This window comes from Pristis pectinata, chromosome 6 (assembly GCF_009764475.1).
Source record: "Pristis pectinata isolate sPriPec2 chromosome 6, sPriPec2.1.pri, whole genome shotgun sequence".
NCBI lineage: Eukaryota > Metazoa > Chordata > Chondrichthyes > Rhinopristiformes > Pristidae > Pristis > Pristis pectinata.
Genome location: NC_067410.1, coordinates 44,592,711 through 44,614,245, shown reverse-complemented (window position 1 = coordinate 44,614,245; position 21,535 = coordinate 44,592,711). Strand labels below are relative to the sequence as shown.

The 21,535-nt window shown below is 41.5% G+C and overlaps 1 protein-coding gene across 1 annotated transcript in view; it reads left to right on the top strand.

The window, feature by feature from the left end:
* The window catches only part of itpr1b (inositol 1,4,5-trisphosphate receptor, type 1b), a 440,649-nt gene that overhangs the window by 253,048 nt on the left and 166,066 nt on the right, over positions 1 to 21,535 (top strand). Inside the window, 2 exon segments of the mRNA XM_052018719.1 lie at positions 11,590 to 11,773; positions 15,263 to 15,516. Of these exon segments, the coding sequence (XP_051874679.1) occupies positions 11,590 to 11,773; positions 15,263 to 15,516 (438 nt within the window).

Below are 21,535 nucleotides of genomic sequence, written 5' to 3'. Positions count from 1 at the left end.
TTTCCTGAAATGATGCATTCAATTGAGAGGCTGAAGGCTTCAGTATTCCTTGCAGTGGTTGAGATTTTCAAAACAGTTAATAGTAGAAAGAAGTGGTTTCATTCTGGGTTAATATTTATAAGGAAGTGCTTATAAGGGACTTTTTCCAGGACTTTGACAGATTTGTTGCTTGCTTGTGTGGGCACTGGGTGGGGCACTTCAATGCATGTGATCTGCAAAAGGAACAGCTTTTTTTAAAATTCTGTTCCCAGGATGCCAGAGATATTGGCAAGCCTGTATCATAAGGTGGGTGGGGAGAACAACTTTGAACAGCTGGAGATCTCACGGCTATTATGGTATTGCCAAAACAATGTATAGTACAAAGTTGCAGGATGTTCACCCAGTGGCTTTTAACTTGGACATTTGCTGCTGTCTTTTGGTCTTTATTACGTCTAAAACTAACCTATTTTAGTGCTTGGTTATCTTTGCACCCCTGTATGAGTTCTTTCCAAAGCTCCTAATGGAACGTAGTAATTTTGCTAAGCTCCTTCATTTCACGAAATGGAAGACCTAATTGTGTTAGTTGGATGTACTGATGTCTAGGCCTTTTCCTGCTGTCAAGAATGCTGCCTTGTTCACGTTAGAGCCCTCATTATAAGATCAATGTTGTTGCTGCTGTTCTTCCTTGTTGTTACAGCTTGCTGTAGGAAAAACCTAACACCAATGCTGGGCTGGAAAAATCCTGAAGAAGAGGATTAATGATTATTTGGAAAGGCAGGGACAATTGGAGGACTGCAGTGTGGCTTTGTCAAGGGCAGTTCCTGTCTGACTAATTGATTAAATTCTTTGAAGAGGTAACAAAAGTGAATCAATGAGGGCAGGGCAGTAGATGATATTTGCATGGACTTTACTAAAGCCTTTGACAAGCTCCCACATGGGAGACTGGTTCAAAAAACTTAGGGCCAATGGGATCCAGAGCAAGTTATGCAAACTGGATCCAAAATTGACTTAGCAGCAGGAGACAAAGGGTGGTGGTAGGGATTGTTTTGCAATTGGATCCCTGTGACTTGTGGTATCCCACAAGGATTGGTGGTGAGACCCTCTTTGTTTGTGATGTACTTGAATAATCTGGATATGGATGTGGGAGGCAAGATCAGTAAGTTCACACATGACACGAAGGTGCCAGAGTTTGTTGCAAGTGTGGAATGTAATCCTAGGCCGCAGAGAAATATTAGATGTGTTGTGAAATGGGCTGAACTATGGAAATGGAGTTATATCCAGGCAAATGTGACGGGATGACTTTTGGGAGTACTAATAAGGCTAGACATACATCATGAATGGTAAGTTCTTTTGGGAGTATTGACAAACGGGGATCTCAGAGTACATACAAGTCCATGGATCCCTGAAGGGGGCAACACAAGTAGATAACGTGGTTCAGAAAGCATGTGGAGATACTGGTCTTCATTAGTCAGTGCACTGAAGTACAGAACTAGGGAGGTTACGCTTCAACTTTATCAAACCTCGATCAGACCTCAGCTTGGAGTACTGTGGTAGTTCTGGTCACCAAGATGTGATAGCACTGGGAGAGGGTACAGAGGGATTTGCCAGGATGTTGCTTGGGTGGAGCAGTTCAGTTATGAAAAGAGACTGAGAAGCTTGGTCTGTTCTCCCTGAACAGAGAAGGTTAATGTGATTGAGGGTATATAAAAATTGAGGGGTATAGGTAGGGGTAATCTGCAGGAAACTTCCGCATTGTCCAGAAGAGATAAAAACGTTGGGGACATAGGATGAGGGGGGGAGATTTAGGGAGGCTCTGAGGGGGGCACCTATCCATCAGAAAGTGGTAAGTACTGGAATGCCCCGCCTGAGGAGATGTGACGTTGAAGCTTGGTCACTGGCGCATTTAAAAAGTGTCCAGACGAGGATTTGAATCACTGTAAAGCATAGAGAGCTATGGACTAAGGTGCTGAGTGATGGTATTAATAGAGATAGGGTGCCCACTGGGTCAGCATGGAAGAGTTGAGCCAAATAGGCCTGTTTCCATTGCTATATGATTCTAAACAAGTATTACCCCCTCCCTATATTTCGACATAATATTTTCCTAAATATATGAAGTAAAGGTCTGCTGCACTTTTGTAATGGTTTTCTGCATTTTCCAGTGTACCTGGTCTAGGACTGTCCTGCCTTTTTGTGCTGACTTCCATTCCAAGCAGGTACACAACTGATCTTCATTTCCAATCAATTTTACATGTATTCCTTTGTTTCTCTCATGCTCAGGCCCATGCCTCAAGTCAGATGTGAATGATCATGTTTTTTGAATAAAAACAGAAAATGCTGGAAATGCTCATCAGGTCAGACAGCATCTGTGGAAAGAGAAATGAGAATTAACCTTTCACTTTGAACAGCCTCATCACAACACACGTTTCCTGGACTCTTACAAATTATTTCGTCTTATTTGATGGCTGTGATTCTTTGCCCTGCCATCCTCGTCTTCAGTGTTGTGATGTCTGTTCTTCATCCATTGCCGACATCCAGCCAAGTTCATTTGTAGTTTTCATAAATAGACGCACACGAGATGAAAGGAGCAAAGCTCAAAGCGGCGTGCTTCATCTTTATTCGAGTACTCCTTGCAGACTTCCTGTCTGGAACTTTATACAATATGTTGCAGCCCAAGAGAGCAGTTAGTCACGTGAAACGATCCTTAAAGATATAACAGCCTTAACGCAACAATTATTGTGTTTCATCTGTTGTACTATAGTAAATGACTTATGCCCTGTAAAATGTGTATATTCTAGCATCTCAAGACAAATTTCCAAATCTGGCATAAAAACAGAAAATGTTGGCAACCTTCAAGTCAGACAGCATCTGTGGAAAGAGTTAACATTCCCTTCTGCTTCCTGACCAGAGTGTTTCCAACATTTTCTGTTTCTTGTTCAGATTTCCAGCATATGCAGTTTTTTTTGATTTTCAATATCTGGCAGTAGTAAGTAACTTGGCCTTGCAATATAACATACAATATAGTCCAGATTGGGATGATTTGTGCAGAATCTGTACGTGTGGCCTAACTCAAAGAGCAAAATTGCTTAAGTGATTTAAAGAAAAATGACGCAATTTCCTTACCGAAGTGAATGGTAGTTAGACGATTGTTGAGTGATGAGCAGAGACTGTATATATAAACATATTCCTATGTGGAAACCTGCCACAGGCTATTTCTCAAAGCAATAATGGAACTCTCCTTTTTTCTCATATTGAAATTCATGATTTCAATGAAGAGTTGTCTTGTGAACTTTTCTGTGGAGATCCTGATGAGGGACTGGTACAGCGAACGCAGAGTAAAATGTGACAGTGCAATTAGGGGCATGGTAACCTTCAAAATCAAGTTGCTTTGGGTTGGGTTCCCTGGGTGGGCACTGCAGCAGGGCATTAAAAGCCACATCAGTCATTGGTTCCTGGGTCAAATTTTTTAGGAATTTCTGCAGTGGGAAATGAACCACTCAGGACTGTGGCCATTTCAAGATCATCTTAGGGGAGTTGCTGTTACAAGTGGATCGGAAGGCAGGATGAGGAGTGGAGCCTGGGGATGGGTTGGTGAGGGCGTTGAGCAGATGGGGGGTAAGGTTTACAAGGTATCAGTGGCTAGGAGAATGCGTCTTCACAAAGGAATGAGGCAGAGGCAGATGTCTTCCATAAGGAAAGGGATTTGGTGGGGGGCTGGTTCTTGACTATGCACGAGGTGGGTGGTGGTGGGAGTGTAAGAGGTGGAGTTTCATCAAGGATCTCAAGCCTTTGTATCTTCATGCTTCTTCTCCACCCTCCCTCTCTACATTGATCCTTAGTGGCACTTCAACAAGGCTAGGGGCCTGGGGTCAACAATTGGGCAAGTGAGTAGGGCACCTTGCGGTGGAGATTGCAGCCCCTACCAAGCACCTAGTGGGATCACTATGTTGGAGGTCAGGGCCTCAAAGTTTTGGAGGAACCAAAAGATTGAGGCATTGGCGGGGGCTAGAGAACATGTGTAGCTCTGAGGGAGTTTGGTCTTGAACTCTGGGAGCAAGCTCATTGAGTGGTTCAGGAGGTAGTGAGAAGGTATGTGCTGCATTGGGGATGGTGGAGGAAGGATCGAGCAAGAGACAACAAGAGCCCCAATTCAGCTCAGTGTTACTAAAACATGAATGACCTGGGAGTGATCAGTGATGTGTTCTCCCAGGCAAATTCGGTCTAACTTTCTCTGCAGCATTCCATAAAAAAAATTTAATCATCCCGCATGTGATTTGAGTGAAAGCAGAGTTTGGCACGTCAGTGTGACGTGCCAGGAGTTGCAAAGTAATGCTTATTATACCTTTACCCAGAGTAAAATGCAATAATTTCATACCAGCACAATGGAATTGAATTTCTTGGCCTACTTGTATTAATGTTAGAAAGAGATTTAGTTGCCTGAGAAAAACCTAGCAAGTTGCATAGATAGGAAATCATAATTTATTAAATGTCTTTGACCATCTTAATGTGAGAAACCTCTTGGCGTGTAGGGAAGCGTGAGATTGGCCATGATTTAACTGAATGGTGGACAGCCTTGAGGAACTAAATGGTCCACTCTAGCCCACCTGAAAACTACTTGAAATAATTAGCATATCAATTTGGTGGGAGAAGAGGTGTTCTTTTAGAAGAAGTTTGATTGGCTACTGGAAGTTTGTTTGTTAGGGCATACTGGATTAGGACAATGACTTCTGATCTATAAAATACAGCCCTCCATTCATGATGCTATCCTTGTCTCCTGTCATGAGTCTCGCAGTCATAAATATCTTGACAACTATTCCTGGTTGCTCTGAGAGGCCGCAGCAGAGCTATGAGAGAGAAATCTATGTTCACTGTGAGCTTTTGATTTCAAATCTGTGTTCAGATGGTGTCTAAATGCAAGGACAAAACAAAACTTTAAGGCCATATTCATCCATTAAATCCTAAAGTTCCTGAGGTTTTCACATAGCCTTCACTTGTTGAGCACTTGCTGAGCAAACCTCACTTCATATGGATTTTCTTCAGTGTCCCTAACTGGGCAAATCTGGAATAGAATTCGCAAGAACCCAAGAAAACAGGAGCAAGAGTAGGCCTTCTGGCCCCTCAAGCCTCCCCTGCCATTCAAAATAATCAGTGCTGATCTACCCAGGCCTCAAACTCCTCCTGTGCCTGGTCTCCATAGCCCTTACACCCACAATCTTTCAAAAATTCATCAACCTCTTCCAAAGATCTAGCCTCCACAACCCTCTGGGGTAGAGAATTCCAGAGATTCACTACACTCTGCAAGAAGTAAGTTTCTATGTACCTTTGTTTTAAATTACCAACTAATCTTGAAACTGTCCCCATCATTCAATACTCTCCCATTAGTGAAAACATGGTAATCTACCCTCTCATACCTACTTAAGATCCTGCATTTTTCAATAAGGTCACTACTTATTCTTCTAAACTCCAAAGAATAAAGGCCCATCCTTTTTATCCCATGGTAATGTGGAAGCAATGGTAGTGTGGCACAGCAGACCAAGCCATGAGCAGCGTTACTTGGACTAGAGATGTATCATAGGTCCTGGTGAAGAAGTAATGGGTCTTATGGGTTTTGTTATTAGCCTTCATTGGAATAGCTCTCTTTTGAGCTATTTCACCAGCTGTCTAACTTGAACGTTTTGGATGAAGACTACTTATTGAATGGTTCATTTAAGTCTTTGTTATAGTTGTACAGCTACCCCTAATTTTTCCCTTGTGGGGTAAGGAGTTTTTCAGAAGATGAAAAATGTGATCTTTCCAACACAATTCCCCGTAACCATAATGATGAGGCTGATAATGAAAAACTGGATGATTTGGAGAGAAGTGGTTGCTGGAAATTGAAAGAAAAGATTTTGAAGTTTGACACTCAGGTCGAAACCTTTCATCAGTCCCAACGTAGGGTTTTGACCTGAAATGTTGACTGTTCTTTCCTCCCAACACAGGTGCTTGCCTCGCCCTGCTGAGTTTCCTACAGCAGATTGCAGATGCTGGAATCTGGAGCAACAACAATCTCTTCTGTCTCAAACTTTGAAACCTGTTTGAACCCAGAAAGTGCTGGTTTAATATTACCTGTCCAGCAATGGACTGGAAATTGAAATGTGTTTCTTGCAGCCTTGCTGAATTATAACTCCACTGGGTTGTAATGTGCACAGTGTTTGGAGTTGGTGAAATATCAAAAGTACCAGAGATTTCTGAGAATTCTGTAGATTATTTAGGAGAAGAATTGCATGTTATTCCTGAAACTTCTTATTTTGCACTGATGCATGAGTCTCTCTAACCTGGTTCCATCTTTGTAAATACGAAATGTGCTTTGTTCTAGTTTTATGAAAGCCTAACATGTGTAACTTGTGGTTTTGCTGTCCTATCAAGAGAAGGAGAATTTTTTTCTGACTAGAGTATTTGTTTAGGTCTTCAAATGTAAAGAGTAGAGCTGAAATCCCAAGTAATTTTGAGACACGGGGAGAAAACATGAGCACCATGTATCACGTTGATGGGGGAAATTGGCATTTATACTGGGGGGGGGGGGGGGGGGGAGGGTGTGGAAGAGAGAATGTTGAGTGGCACTCCGAACCTTGAACTATAGGACGAGGTAAATTGGGAAGCAGTGATTATTGAAGGTTTTGGATAATTAAAACATCACAGATTGTATGGTGAAGGAAATGAGATGTCAATGCTAGAAAGGAATAGTAGGGTAATCCTGCACCCTTGATTTCAACAGACAAAATGTTCAGGGCAAAAGAAGAATACAATAAAGCTCTGATAATATGCTTGGGACTGGCAGATTTTCACAAACTATTGATATTATTTCTATTAATACCTCACTATACTTTTTAATTGACTTTTGTTTAGATTTTATACTATTATAATAAACTTTCCAGTCAACCAAGTAAATTGAAGGAGGAGTGCAGGAACCAGGGGCCTGATGAGTGGGAAGGAAGTGTGGCAAACATTATCTGGTTAGCTAGATGCCAAACTATCAGTATTTCCGATTGTCTGAAACAGGATTATCAGGGTTTTACTGTACTTGGTCTGAAGAATTTTCAGTTTAAGGCCAATGAGAGAAGTATTTAAATCAAAGCATGGGGAAAAAAAAATGTTAAGTGGTCGTTGAAGACTTAAGTTTGCCCAATCAGATGATCAAATCCAGGCATCCATCAGATGCCTGGATTAGAGGGTATGGATTATGAGGAGAGCCTAAAGGAGCTAGGGCTTTACTCTTTGGAGAGAAGGAGGATGAGGGGGAGACATGATAGAGGTATACAAAATATTAAGAGGAATAGATAGAGTGGACAGCCAGCACCTCTTTTCCAGGGCACCAATCCTCAATACAAGAGGACATGGCTTTAAGGTAATGGGTGGGAAGTTCAAGGGAGATGTCAGAGGGAGGTTTTTCACCCAGAGAGTGGTTGGCGTATGGAATGCACTGCCTGGGGTGGTGGTGGAGGCTGATATGTTGGTCAAGTTCAAGAGATTGTTAGATAAGCATATGGAGGAATTTAAGATAGAGGGATATGTGGGAAGAAGGGGTTAGTTAGTCTTAGGTGTGGTTTGAAGGGTGGCACAACATGGTGGGCTGAAGGGCCTGTATTGTGCTGTATTGTTCTATGGTTCTAAATCAGTTTGATCACAAGTGTTGGACGAGTTTTTTTCTTAGATGTCGAATTCAAGTTTGGGTGGGCTCTAGCTTTACAGAAAATGAAATGTAAGCAAGGGGTGAAAACATTCTTTGATATAAAGAAGAAAGCAAACTTTCTTTCGTTACCTTTAACAGACGTGGCTGTTTCACATCAGGTCTGAACAGATCACTTGATCAAATAGTTGATAAGCTGGGCAGGACCGAAGGTAGTTGCTGCTTGGTTTCTTTGACTCTTTAAAAAAAAAACTGGCAATGAACGTGATGTTCACCTTTAGTGCAAAACAAGTAAAATTGAAGAGCAACACTCCCTTTCATGCCACTGCTGAAGACTGAGCAAATTAATGTTTTTGTTGTCCCACTGGGAGAAGAATATCTTTTCCACTAAGAGAACACTGATGATAGCAGCACCAGCTTCATGTAATGTGAGGGGTAATGGCAGAGCAGCAACACCTACAACAGAAGATAACGTCATAGAGCAGGGAAGCGTGCCCTGGTCACTGTGCTGTGGAAGAATGTGGTTGCACTGGACATAATGGAGAGGAGATTCACCAGGATGTTGGCTAGATTGGAGAACTTTAGTCATGGGGAGCAGTTGGATAGGCTGGGCTTGTCTTCCCTGGTGCAAAGGAGGCTGAGGGGTGACTGACAGAGGTACATAAGGTTGACAGACACAGATGGAGGAGATGGTCAAATTTTTTTTTCCCATTGTAGGGGTATCAAAAGAAAGCATAGGTTTAAGGTGAGAGGAAGGAGTTTTAAAGGAGATCTCGGGGGTATTTTGTTTAATAAATGGAGGGAAGTTGATATTTGAAACTTGTTACCAGAGAAGCCAGTGGAACTCACTGAATAACCAGTAGAACTTCATTCACTATGGTTAAGAGGCATTTAGGCAAGGCATACAAGGATACAGACCTTGTGCAGACAAATGGGTTGAGTGTAGGTGGGCAAAAAGGTCGACATGGATGTGGTGGGCTGAAGGGCCTGTGTCTGTGTTGTGCAAATCTATGACTCTATGGCTTCCAATTCCACACCAACCCAAACACAAACTTGCTCTAATCTCATTTTATTCTCCTCATATTCCCCCATCAAACCTCCCCCCATCCTCTGATTCTACCCCTCACCTGCACACTAGGGACATGTACAGTCGCCAGTTAACCTACAGACCTGCATATCTTCAGGATATGGGAGGAAACTGGAGCACCCTGAGCAAATCCATACAGAGGATTCCCTCCCAGGTCACAGGAAATGAGCAAACTCTACACAGGCAGTACCGGATATCAGGATTGAGCGCAGGTCCTGGAGCTGTGAAGTAGCAGCTCTTCTAGCTGTGTCATTGCAAAGGGTTTTATATAATGATTGAGGAAGTGAAAACTGGGCAGAGTAGGCAAGAGCCTTATGTTAGCTGTCGTCAGCACTATAATGCAATAGAATGATTTTGGAGGAAAATCTAGAGATGGCTTGCTTTAAACGCTGGTTTGCTTAAAAAGACTGAATGCCTGACTTATCTGAGACTTCAAGGTGTACAAAAGAATTGAGCGATGACTCATTGAAGGGTTCAGAGACTGAGTCATGAACCTGCTAATTGTGTGTGAGTGATGGGTACAGTTGTGTGAGTAAAATATCATGGAGTTTAGAAAATACACTCATTTTAGTTTAACAGGATTGGTTTATGAATTCTGTTCAGTCGGCTCAATAATTTGTACCTAAGATTTCAGTTAAAACTACATTTTTTAAAAACTTTCTCGTGGAGGGGAAGGAGGCTGGTGTTGAACTTTGTTCACTGCCTCCATTGTTTTGATGGGCTTCTAGGCTCCTAATGCTACTCTGCATGGACCATCATTGGCTAAGAATGGCTCTCTATCCAGTCTACACCCTTTTCTAACACTTCATTATCCCCAGCACGTCATAAACTGAGGTTGTAACCCCAGTTTCTCAGATCTGAAACAATTAAACGTGATTCCAATGATATGCCATATTGCCGAACCATACTTGCTTTAAAATCTGCCAGGTTAACGATCACACGATTCATCTTTTGCTTGCCACCTTTATGGTTCAAAAAACCATTAACTACCTTCGAGGAAATATAAATGTAATTACATGAAGAACTAGTTCCTGTAGTACAGGTGCAGTATTGTAGGCATTACATGAAAAAAGTGCTTTATTTGTGGTACTATACATCTATGCATGGGTCAGAATTTTACAGTAGATCCCAAATTTGAACCATCACTTTAAATTTCATTGGTCCCATTAAGTGGCCAAACCTGGCAGTAATTCATTTAGAGGTCAAATTTAGCAGGACTTATTTTCAATTCTTTGTACTGAGTTAGGTGGCTGTTCAGGGTCAGTCCATAATTCATGTCATCCGTCCTATTGATTTGAAAGCTGCAGCAGCAGTGATGGTGAAACTTCTAGCTGAAGTAATTGGATAATAAGGCCTGGCAAAATTAATTTGCTTTTCTCTGTCAAAGTGCTTTTTAAAGGTAATGAGGGGGTGGTCGCATGACCTGCAAAACCTCGACTATTTGTAAAGCAGGTGCCAAACTTGATCATGCCATGTATCATTTCAGTAAAACGTGGCTCCAATTGGAAAACCTGCAAGGAGTGTGCAGTTCCTTGCCTTCAAACATTTATTTTTATCCCATGTGTTAAGTAATGAGGGTGGTAGCAGGAAGCACAACATTACATTTGTTTAATAAAAACACAAAATGTTGGAATCATTCAGAAGATCAGGCAACATTTGTTGAATCCTTATTTACATGCATGTAATCATGCTTCAGTTCTTAACACCTCATGCTTCATTATTCTGTGAAAATAGCGAGAGCTTTCCCTTCTTTCTCACTCTTCCCACTCTCTCTCCTCAACATCTTAATCTCAAAATTGCTTGGTTATCCTTGTATCTTTTAAATACCAGTGGCCTTCAACTATCTGGAATATGAATAAATGCTGAGGTTTAAATGTCAGAATGAATTTTCATTTATTTAATGTAATTTTAATGTAGCTTAATGCGATTATTAAAGCTGCATTAATTGGGCACAGCTATTGCGTGAGTTTTGTAAGGTGGTTGCTGACTTAAAGAACCCCTTCAGGCCATGTTAGACTTGCATTGGTCTTTTTCTCCTGAGCAGAAGTGGTGTGTTTGTCTTCATGGAAATCACAAACTCTTCCATGCAGTGGATAGCAGGTGCAGTAGATTTTGTAAAAATGAGTGGCAACTATTACATTCTGTGTGTGCTGGAGTCTGAATTAAAGGGTGTAAATATTGTGCTCTACTTTGAGGAAGATTGGTGCTGGTGAATAAAACATTTGTACAGCTTCCCTAGTGCCAGCAACCAAGTGCCTTTTTCTGGGGTCATAACACCAGGATGTACAGTGCAGCTTCCTTGGTTCTATCTCCATGCCCACTGTGCAATACCCTGACTCACCAATATGTTCTTTGGATGTGCAAGTGTAGATCCTTCCACACCTGTTGGTGATTCAAAGCTAAATTCACCTTGTTCTAGGAACCTGGTTGTATCTCATCATTTGGGTTGATTTTAATATCAGCTCCACATTGAAAGGATGTTTACACTGGGTGTGTAGTTGTGCAGATGAATTAATTAATATTAGTTAATTGTGTTGACCTCAGCACAGCTCCAACATTGGACTCCTGCACATCTGTGATCTTCAACTCTCCATTATTGGCAATTGTACCTTTTACCTTTTCAATTTCTGCTGTAGTAATCCCTCAAATCTCTCCACTCTAAATCAATCCCTTCCTACCTACTTCTTTGAACAGTGTTTTGATCAGCCATCCTGATATCTCCGTGGGTTGATGGCACTCCTGTGAATTTGTTTGGATGTCATGTTGAAAGTGCTATACAAATGCAAGTTGTTGTTGTTGTTGAACTTGTAATGAGTATCATCCTGTACACTGAAACATGGCCCCTTGTCTCACTCAACAGCATTCATTTTACTGCCGCTTGACAGAGGACAAAAAATCAGAGAAATTCTTCAAGGTGTTTTATGACCGTATGAAGCTTGCGCAACAAGAGATCAAAGCTACAGTGACCGTAAATACCAGTGACCTTGGTAATAAAAAGAAAGACGATGAATCTTCAGAGAGAGACGTGCCTGTGCGCAGAAGAGGTGAGAGTCAAATATGGGACTGGTGTTTTTGACCAGATATTCATATTAGTCTAAAACAGGAACTAATAATTTCTTCTAATTGTATGTGAAGCTGCTAATTTGCAGTAGGACTTTAAAAAGTAGTACTTAAATTTCTGTTTTGGGGTGCCTTTACAGTTTGCTTATCGTGTACCTTCAGTTCACAGCAGATGAATCAACCTTAAGTGCTCTGCAGCAGATTTAAAAGCTGTTCTGGTTGTAAATAAACATATAAAAATGCAAATAAGTTCAAGGAAATTAAGAAGAACAAAATGATCAGAGCTGAGCAAGGCCACAGTCAATGGGTAGGCGTTGAAAACAGATTTGTTTGATTCTAAAAGGACAGTCATTTCATTCTTGTTTTGCTCACCGGTGGAACAGTTTAGACTGCCAGTAATCTGAAAAGCAAGGCATTTCTCTCCAAAGCACCTTTTTTTTCATGAAATCTTGCTGCAAATACATGGAGCAACTTTTATACTTTGGTCTGGTTCTGTGAAAAGGAAGTTTCCACACCTCTGATGTTTGCCCGTCATCTTGAATGTCCTTTGGGAGCTTTGGGTGGCTCTTGGCCCTACACAATGTGTAGGCTGAAGTTTGTCATAGAGCTATTCAAGATTTTCCTCCAATAGATGAATAATTGTACCTCGTTTGTTACACCACAGCTGCATAGATTTTAATAAAATACAGCAAGCATAAATGCCAATATTCAGACCTCTGCTAGCATTTAGACCATCTGGAAATTAACATCTAAAAGACCAGTTTGAAGCATGTAGAGACATGTGTTGAAGGAGTGAGTCGTTTCAGCAGTCCCCATTGATTCTTACTGAGATGGGAACATGAAAGCTGTGTAATGTCAATGTCAAGTTACAGTTTTGGTGTAGGAGGAGACTTTTAGCACCCTTTTTGGGTTATTTTGGGCAGGAAACAAGAAAGCAAACTTTTTTTTTAATCAGTATTTATACCTTTCCCCAAGTCTTTGTGCTCCATAAGGATAAGGTCTTAAAACTCTAAGAATGGCGAGTACAGTTGCATTGTTCATTCTATTGCCTAATGGATAAGAACATTGCAGATTAGGTTTTATTTTGTAAACTCCTTAAAATTTACATCACTGTTCATTCCAGTGATGCACTTTGGACTGGTAAAACCCCTTGTACCGAGGAGTCTACTACCCCAAGATGAGTATATAATATTTGTGATAGATAAATTAGATTGTTACATTCCTATTCTGGGGAGCTGATCACTACTGAATCAAATTTATATTCATTTCCCTTCAACAATATCACATTGTTGATTTTTGGATCTATCTGGCTAATGTTCATCTGCGCACAGTTGCTGACCGGTAGATGAACCTTGGAGCTACAGTGACTGATTCAGTTTAGGTTCATTAACAGTGTTGCAAGGCTATTCTGAAATAAGGTGTTAGATTGTATTACTAATTCAGTTGGCTGGACTCAGTAATTGCCAAACTGGCAATGTGTAATTGAAGATTGTTTGAAAATCTGAAGATGGAAGTAACGGACTTGATGTAGTCTGTGTGGGTTTTAGCCAGACATTGCACATGATTGACCAAGAAAGTAGGAGCAATTGGGATCCAAGGTAAGGTGGCAAGTTGGAGCTAAAACTGTCTCTGTGGCAGAAGGCAAATGGTAAGGATTGATGGGAATGACCAGACAGCGGTGTGCAGGCATTTTCTGTGGGATTCGGTATGAGGTCCCTTGTGGCACATGGAATTGAGTTTGGAGAAGTGCAGGGCCAAACGAGGCATGGGAATGATAATCGAAAGGACAGTTAGGAGTCTAAAGAACAGAAGGATCATAGATTACATGTCCACAGATATCTGAAGCCAGAAGAACTAACAGATAAGATTAAGATGTAGCAGGGATACTTTTAATGACTTAGAATGCAAGTGCAAAGTCGGGTTGGAACTGCATAAAGTGCAAGTTAGGCCCCAGCAAGGACACTGTATGGTTCTGGTCGCCATATTATTGGTATGATACAATAATACTAGAAAGTATTACAAGGGTGGTGCCAGTGCTAAAGAATTATAGTAGCAAAAGGAGACTGGCTAGGCCTGGTCAATTTCCTTTTTGATGGGGCATTTTACCAAGGAGTATAAAATTTCTGAATGCCTAGGTAGACTCAACAGGAAGATCCTGTTTCCCTTGGCTCTAACTTGGAGATGGATTTATAGCAATCAGTAAAGGAAACAGGGGAGGTCAGGAACATTTTGTTTCACTGAGTGGTGGGGATTTGCTGTGTGAAAGGGCAGTGGAAGCAGAAACCCAAATCATTTTGAACAAAAACCTGGGTGAGTTCTTGAACTGTTATAACCTCCAGGCCTAAAGATGAGGAAGTAGGATAAGCCTGTTTTGATTTGGCCAGCATTGATATGATGGTGTGAATGGCTTCCTAATGCTATAAATTTCTGATTCCATGATTACACAGTAGAACTCGCCATCCTCTGGTCCTTGTCTGGAATACTGTAATGAGTTTTGCTTTCTCTGTACAGGGGATATATAGAGTCTCTGGATGCTGGACAGTTGAAATTCTCATAACTCAGATGAATAAGTTTTTGCTACTTCAGGAGTATTGAAGGGAATGAGGCAAAGACCTGAGGATGGAGTTGTGGTGTAGTCCACCCATGCCCTACTTCTTTGGTTCCCATCCTTTGAACTTGCTTTTGCAGTTTTCACAATTATTTTGCTCTTGTTCTGTCAAAGTGGAGTGTTTCTAGCCAACTCATAATGTTGTACAGCATGTAAGCAGCCCTTCGGCCCATTATCCATGTTGACCAAGGTCCCTATCTGAACTGATCCCATTTGCCCATAGCCCTCCCAACCTTTTCTATTCATATACTTATCGAAATGTCTTTTAGACATTGTAATTACACTTGCCTCTATCACCTCCTCTGGCAGCTTGTTCCATATACCCTTCACCCTCTGTGTGGAAAAACTTGCCCCTTGGATAAAAAAACACTGATGCTGGAGGAATTCAGCAGGCCAGGCAGCATCTGTGGAGAAAAGCAAGTGGTCAATGTTTTGGGTCAGGGCCCTTTTCTCCACGGATGCTGCCTGGCCTGCTGAGTTCCTCCAGCATCATCGTGTTTTTCATCTAGATTCCAGCATCTGCAGTCCTTTGTTTCTCTTGCCTCTCAGATACCCTTTAGATCTTTCCACTCTCACCTTAAACCTCTGCACTCTAGTTTAGACTCCCCTTTCCTTTAAAAAAGACTGTGACTATCTACCCTATCTATGCCCCTCATGATTTTATAAACTTGTATACAGTCACCCCTCAGCCGCTTCCAGGGAAAGCAGACCCAGCCTATCCAGTCTCTCCTTGTTACTCAAGACCTCCAGTTCAGGCAATGTTCCTGTGAATCTTTTCTGCATCACCTCCAGCTTAATCACATCCTTCCTATAGCGTGGCGACCAGACTGTGGCTAATCAGTTCTTTTTTGATGTTGAAATGCAGCCAAGGAACCTCCAGCACAGCTTAGCGACGAAGTACGAGAACAGCTGCTGGAGGCCTCTGCTGCCACTCGAAAAGCCTACAACACTTTCCGGAGGGAAGCTGATCCAGAGGACCACTTTTCTGGTGCAGACGGCAACCCAGCCTCAGGAGAGAAGAACAAGGATGATGGAGAGATGAGTGCAGTGATAGCCATCATGCAGCCAATTCTTCGCTTCATGCAGCTGCTCTGTGAAAACCATAATCGAGATCTCCAGGTACAATATATCCTGTCTTCAAAGCTAGATTTCACGTAGAGTCCACATGACTTTTTGTGTCCAAAAGTTAAATCAATACCAAAGATGCATCCTGGCAGGAATTTTTTGGGAAAAGACTATCTCTATTTAAAATGCTAAGTTAACTGGAAGGCTGGCATGCTTTCCTCAGATTGCCCTTTGTCCTGGGAAGCAACTAGGCATGAATTGCAAGTGTTTCAGTATGTGTCATCATGCTGGGTTTTGTTAGAGGCTGTTCCAAAGTTGGTTGTTGAAAACTTTTCTACATTTAACAATAATTGTGATGCAACCAACAACTCAAGTTCATTCTGTTGACAGGGGATAGCATGAATTCTAACATAACAGGAGAATATTTCAAAGCTGATTAATTTTCTAATTCACACATAGACAGGAAGCACAATTAGAGAAAAATATAATTCAATGAAATGGAGGATTTTGAGTACATATTTTAACTATAATCTTAAATTTTCAAAATTATGTACATTGACAGTCATACTTGTACAAATTGTATCAGATTCTGTCTTATTGGGTACAGCTCGGGGACTATTTTTGCAGTTATACATAAACATATGATGGTTTGGATGCTGCTTGCATCCTGAGGAAAGTTGGTTATATTCATGATTTAAGGCAGCCTAACTCTACGTGGTCAGATGGCTGCTATTGTGTTTGGATAACAGTCTGTCTTAGCAGGTTTATTTAAAATATGTGAAATTGATCAATGATTCAAGCCATTCCATTCATTTCGAGGATCCAAGATAATTGATAGTCCACCCATCTAATGGACATTTGAGGTATATAGGTTCTTATGCCCTTTTATTCTAATGCATCTCCGGATGTTCTTGAATTAGCTATCAAAAAAAGGATTGTACTGTTAAGAAAACTGGGCTAGGCAAGATGTCTGTTCTGGCCTTCTGCCATGCAACGGTGAGCAACTATGTTTTACAATCAATTTAATATTTGGATTTGGCAAGAAGAAGCACCTATTGTTGTATCAGTTTGAGGAAAATAATACTTTTAGTAACTATTTCAAGTGTATTAGTTCAGCTGACCATTGTTTATTTTTTTGTTTTTTTATCATGAACTACTTTTCATCTAAGACCCTTACCTCATAGAAACAGGCCTGTTGGCCCACCATGTCCATGCTGACCATTAAGTACCCATTTTACTAATCTCTTTTGCTATGACCTCAAGATGACTTAATGGCTACTGGAAATTGATAGCACTCAAATGATAGCACTAAGTAAAGGCTAATGTCCAAGTCATTGTCAATGCTTACTGAAATATTGAGAGAATGGGCTTTACACCCAATGTCTGCAAGACAAAGGTCCTCCAGCAACCTACACCCTCTGTACCACATATCCTTCTGCAATAAATGAGACCCTGGAAAATACAGACCACTCCCACATCTTAGGAGCCACTTCACAGCGAAGGGAGACGTTAATATTGAAATTCACCCCTGCTTTCAATGTAGCCTTTGAGCAATTGGAGAAAAATTAATTTGAAGATTAGGATGTCAGACCTATCAGAAAACTCATGGTCATAAGGAAATATGAAAATAATGGACTGAAACAGTGCCAACTCTAATGCTGTGATTGCCCACGTGATGCCACCATGGAAGTCCTAAGGTCCAGCACCCTGACAGTTGTACCTTCAGATGCTACTGCACCGTGCAAGTTGACTCCCCGTGGAGTCCACCAGGGCTGCACAAACTTTCACAATTGCCAGTGTTCAGGCTGGGGAATCTGCCTGATGACAACTGCCAGGGAAATGTGAATCTTTTGTTTTTATTTAATTAGGTTGCTTTAAATCTTTGTGTGTTTAAGTGTGTGTGTTTCAGTGTTTTAACTTCTAAAGAAGAATTTTTGTTTTGCATTGTTGTCAATGTCAAAAGCATTCAGTACAGGTGACAATGTTGCAGCCTGGGAGTGTGGAAGCAGTTCTGTGAGTACAGCTTGCTGCTTGTACTAATGCAGGCCTTATACTGCATTCCAGGCCAGGATCCCAGCAGCTGACTGTATCTGGGGCCATGCTGGAAGGAACAGCACAGTCCATGGGCAAGCGACCATCCACCTTGGGCCAGTGGGGAACTTGTTCCAAGATACGTTGCCCTAAACTGTGCAAAATTGTATATCCAATGTTGGAAACTCTTCACACCAACCTTGGAAAGAGACGATTCATCTTTTAAGCAAGACTGTCCTTGTTGAAACAAGAGACTTGATTCCATAGCCTACCCTACTTCTCTGTATCGGAGGCTGTCAAGCTGCCAGTCAAATCTGCTCTCCTGGATGTGTATCATGTGGCAGCTTCCTCCAGCTGAGTTGAAATGAATGTGGTCATTCCAGAATTATTTGAATATAACCTGAATTCTCATCAAAACTCAGTTCTCTGAAAATAATATGGTATGCAAAGAATGACATTCTGAAAGACATTTTGCTCCTCCTTCCCTATTGGGTCAACAAAGCTTTCCCAAATACACTGCCTTTTAAGTCTTCTGCACCAACTTGTGTTGATTGAAACATTTGGCACAAATTGGCCTGAAGTTCCTTAAATATGATATTCAAGGAATATGTTAAGCTTTTGGGTATGTATGCAAGTATGTACAAGAGCAGAGAAATACCATAAATGGTCAATCTCTCCAATCCTGGGTTTCTTTTACCTTCTTAATAATGGATATCATTGGTGTCTGTTTCTCACTAATGTTGTTGGTGAGCTTTTGGTGCTATGTGTCCCCCAGGCAGGATTTCACTTATTTTGATATATAGGTAGTTTAGTCCCAGGTAATAAAGAGAGATTAGTTCAGTGATTGGTTCTAACTCGTGCCTTCAATAAAACTTCATTGCCTTTGGGACCAATAGAAAATACTCCTGTGGATTTTGTCTTGGCCTTCATTTGCCAAAGGAATTGTCTAAATTTGAATAAAGGGAAATTGTTACGCAGCACAGCCATCTGCATGAACTGTAGGAAAATATAGCTCGTCATTCTTGTTGCTAAACCAAGGCAAAAGTGACTTGCTTACCTATCTATTTACTTTGTCTTTATCTACCAATTATAGATGTATTCTGGATTGTGAACCCTTTATGTATTCCATTCATCCAGTGCATTTCACATCAATTTTAAGATATCCCAAAGTGCTTTACCATCAAAGAGATAATTTTGAAATGTGAAAAACGTCATAGAGCTAAGCATGGAAATAGGCCCTCCAGCAGAACTCGTCTGCACTGACCAAGCTGCCTAACTGAGCTAGTCCCATTTGCATAAAAGTGATAACCACTCTGGTACAACAAATGTCCATAAACAATGACTGCTCAGAGTGGAGAAGTATTCAGAATGGCAGTGAGAACCTCAAGCCCATCCCTTGGGAGAACATAAGCCCAGCATAGACAATGGAAGGAGCGCACCACCTTGCAAACTTCCCACCCACGTGTCCCATCAAGCACCACCTCTCCTGCCCCATCTCTCTGAAAGATTCCACACTCCCATGTGGGCCTAGTCAATCACCCACTGAACTGAGTGGAAACAAGTTATCTTTGACTGTGAAGAATGCCTAAGAGGGGAAAGATGATAACCAGATGATCCCTTCTTGTAATGATGACAGAAGGGTAAGTATTGGCCAGGACATGGTGTATAACACTTCTGTCCCTGTTTCCACTATTGCCATGAGACTTTTGTACCCATCTCATAAAGCACAAGTGATCTGCACATAATCTCTCATCCAAAAGGCACCATCTCCTATCATGTGGCAGTTCCTCGGTATTGAGCTGAAATGGCAGGATAGGTTTTTGTAATTCAGTCTCTAGAGTGGGTCTTCATCCCAGAACCTTCTGCCTCGGATGAGAGAGCTACCAACTGAGTCACTGCTGGCACTGGAATCTAGAGTTTGGAAAACACTGGCAGGTACCCTTTTTAATGGTGAGTGGAACCAAATGGAGTTAACATCCATTTGATTAGTAGCTTCTTAGGCAGTTACCATAGAACAATACAGCACAGAAAACAGGCCATTCGACCCTTCTAGTCGGTGCTGAAGCGTCATTCTGCTAGTCCCACTTCCCTGCACGCAGTCCATAACCCTCCAGACCTCTCCCGTCCATATATCTATCCAATTTATTCTTAAAGCTTAAGAGTGAGCCTGCATTTACTAGATCAGAGGGCAGCCCGTTCCACACTCCCACCACTCTGTGAAGAAGTTCCCCCTAATATTCCCCCTAAACCTTTCCCCTTTCACCCTAAAGCCATGTCCTCTCGTACTTGTCTCTCCTAATCTAGGTGGAAAGAGCCTACTCGCATTAACTCTGTCTATGCCCCTCATAATTTTGTAAACCTCTATCAAATCTCCCCTCATTCTTCTATGCTCCAAGGAATAAAGTCCTAACCTGTTCAATCTTTCCCTGTAACTCAAATCCTGAAGACCTGGCAACATTCTAGTAAATCTCCTCTGCACTCTTTCAATCTTACTGATATCCTTCCTATAGTTAGGTGACCAGAACTGCAAACAATACTCCAAATTTGGCCTCACCAATGACTTGTACAACCTCACCATAACATCCCAACTCCTATACTCAATACTTTGATTTATGAATGCTAGGATGCCAAAAGCCGCCTTTACAACCCTGTCTACCTGTGACACACCACTTTCAGGGGAATTATGTATCTGAACTCCCAGATCCCTTTGTTCCTCCACACTCCCCAGTGCCCTACCATTTACTGTGTATGTCCTACCTTGATTTGTCCTTCCAAAATGCAACACCTCACACTTGTCTGCATTAAATTCGATCTGCCATTTCTGGCCCATCCATTCCAGTTGGTTCGGATCCCTCTGCAAGCTTTGAAATCCTTCCTTGCTGTCCACTATGCCTCCAATCTTCATGTTATCAGCAAACTTGCTGATCCAATTTACCACATTATCATCTAGATCATTGATATAGACAACAAACAACAAAGGCCCCAGCACAGATCCCTGAGGCACATCACTAGTCACAGGCCTCCAGTCTGAGAAACAATCATCCACTACTACTCTCTGTCTTCTCCCACCCAGCCAATTTCGAATCCAGTTTACAACCTTTCCATGGATACCTAGTGACTGAACCTTATGAACTAGCCTCTCTCCCATGTGGTACTTTGTCAAAGGCCGTACCAAAGTCCATGTAGACAACATCCACTGCCTTTCCTTCATCTACTTTCTTGGCAACCTCCTCAAAAAAAACTCTACAAGATTCATTAAACAGGATCTACCACGCACAAAGCCATGCTGACTATCCTTAATCAGCCCTTGGCTGTCCAAATACTTGTATATCCGATCTCTCAGAACACCTTCCAATAATTTACCTACTACTGATGTCAGGCTCACCAGCCTGTAATTACCTGGTTTACTTTAGAGCCTTTTTAAACAACGGAACAACATGAGCTACCCTCCAGTCCTCCGACACCACACCCGTGGCTAAGGACATTTTAAATATATCTGCCAGGGCCCCTGCAATTTCTACACCAGTCTCTCTCAAGGTCTGAGGAAATATCTTGTCAGGCCCGGGGGATTTATCTACCTTTATTCGCTGTAAAGCAGCAAGCACCTCCTCCTCTTTAATCTCTATATGTTCCATGACCCTACTGCTTGTTTCCCTTCCCACCATATCCTCTATGTCCATTTCCTGAGTAAATACTGATGCAAAAAAAAAACTGTTTAAGATCTCCCCCATCTCCTGAGGCTCCACACATAGACGTCCACTCTGATCTTCTAGGGGACCAATTTTGTCCCTTACTATCCTTTTATTCTTAAATAAATCATAAGTTTGTATTTCAATTCAGTGTACTTGTATACAATTTTGGCATATAACTTTTGTAAATGAAGTTTTTTTTATCATAGCTTGACAAGTTAAACTGGCCGTTTACTTTGATCATGGAATTATTTGTGTCAGGGAGTAAATAACATGTCCACGTAATCTGCTTCTACCAGGATTCGGTCCCATTTCTGGAGGCCTTTTAAAATTCTGGCAGTCCCTGCTCGGAA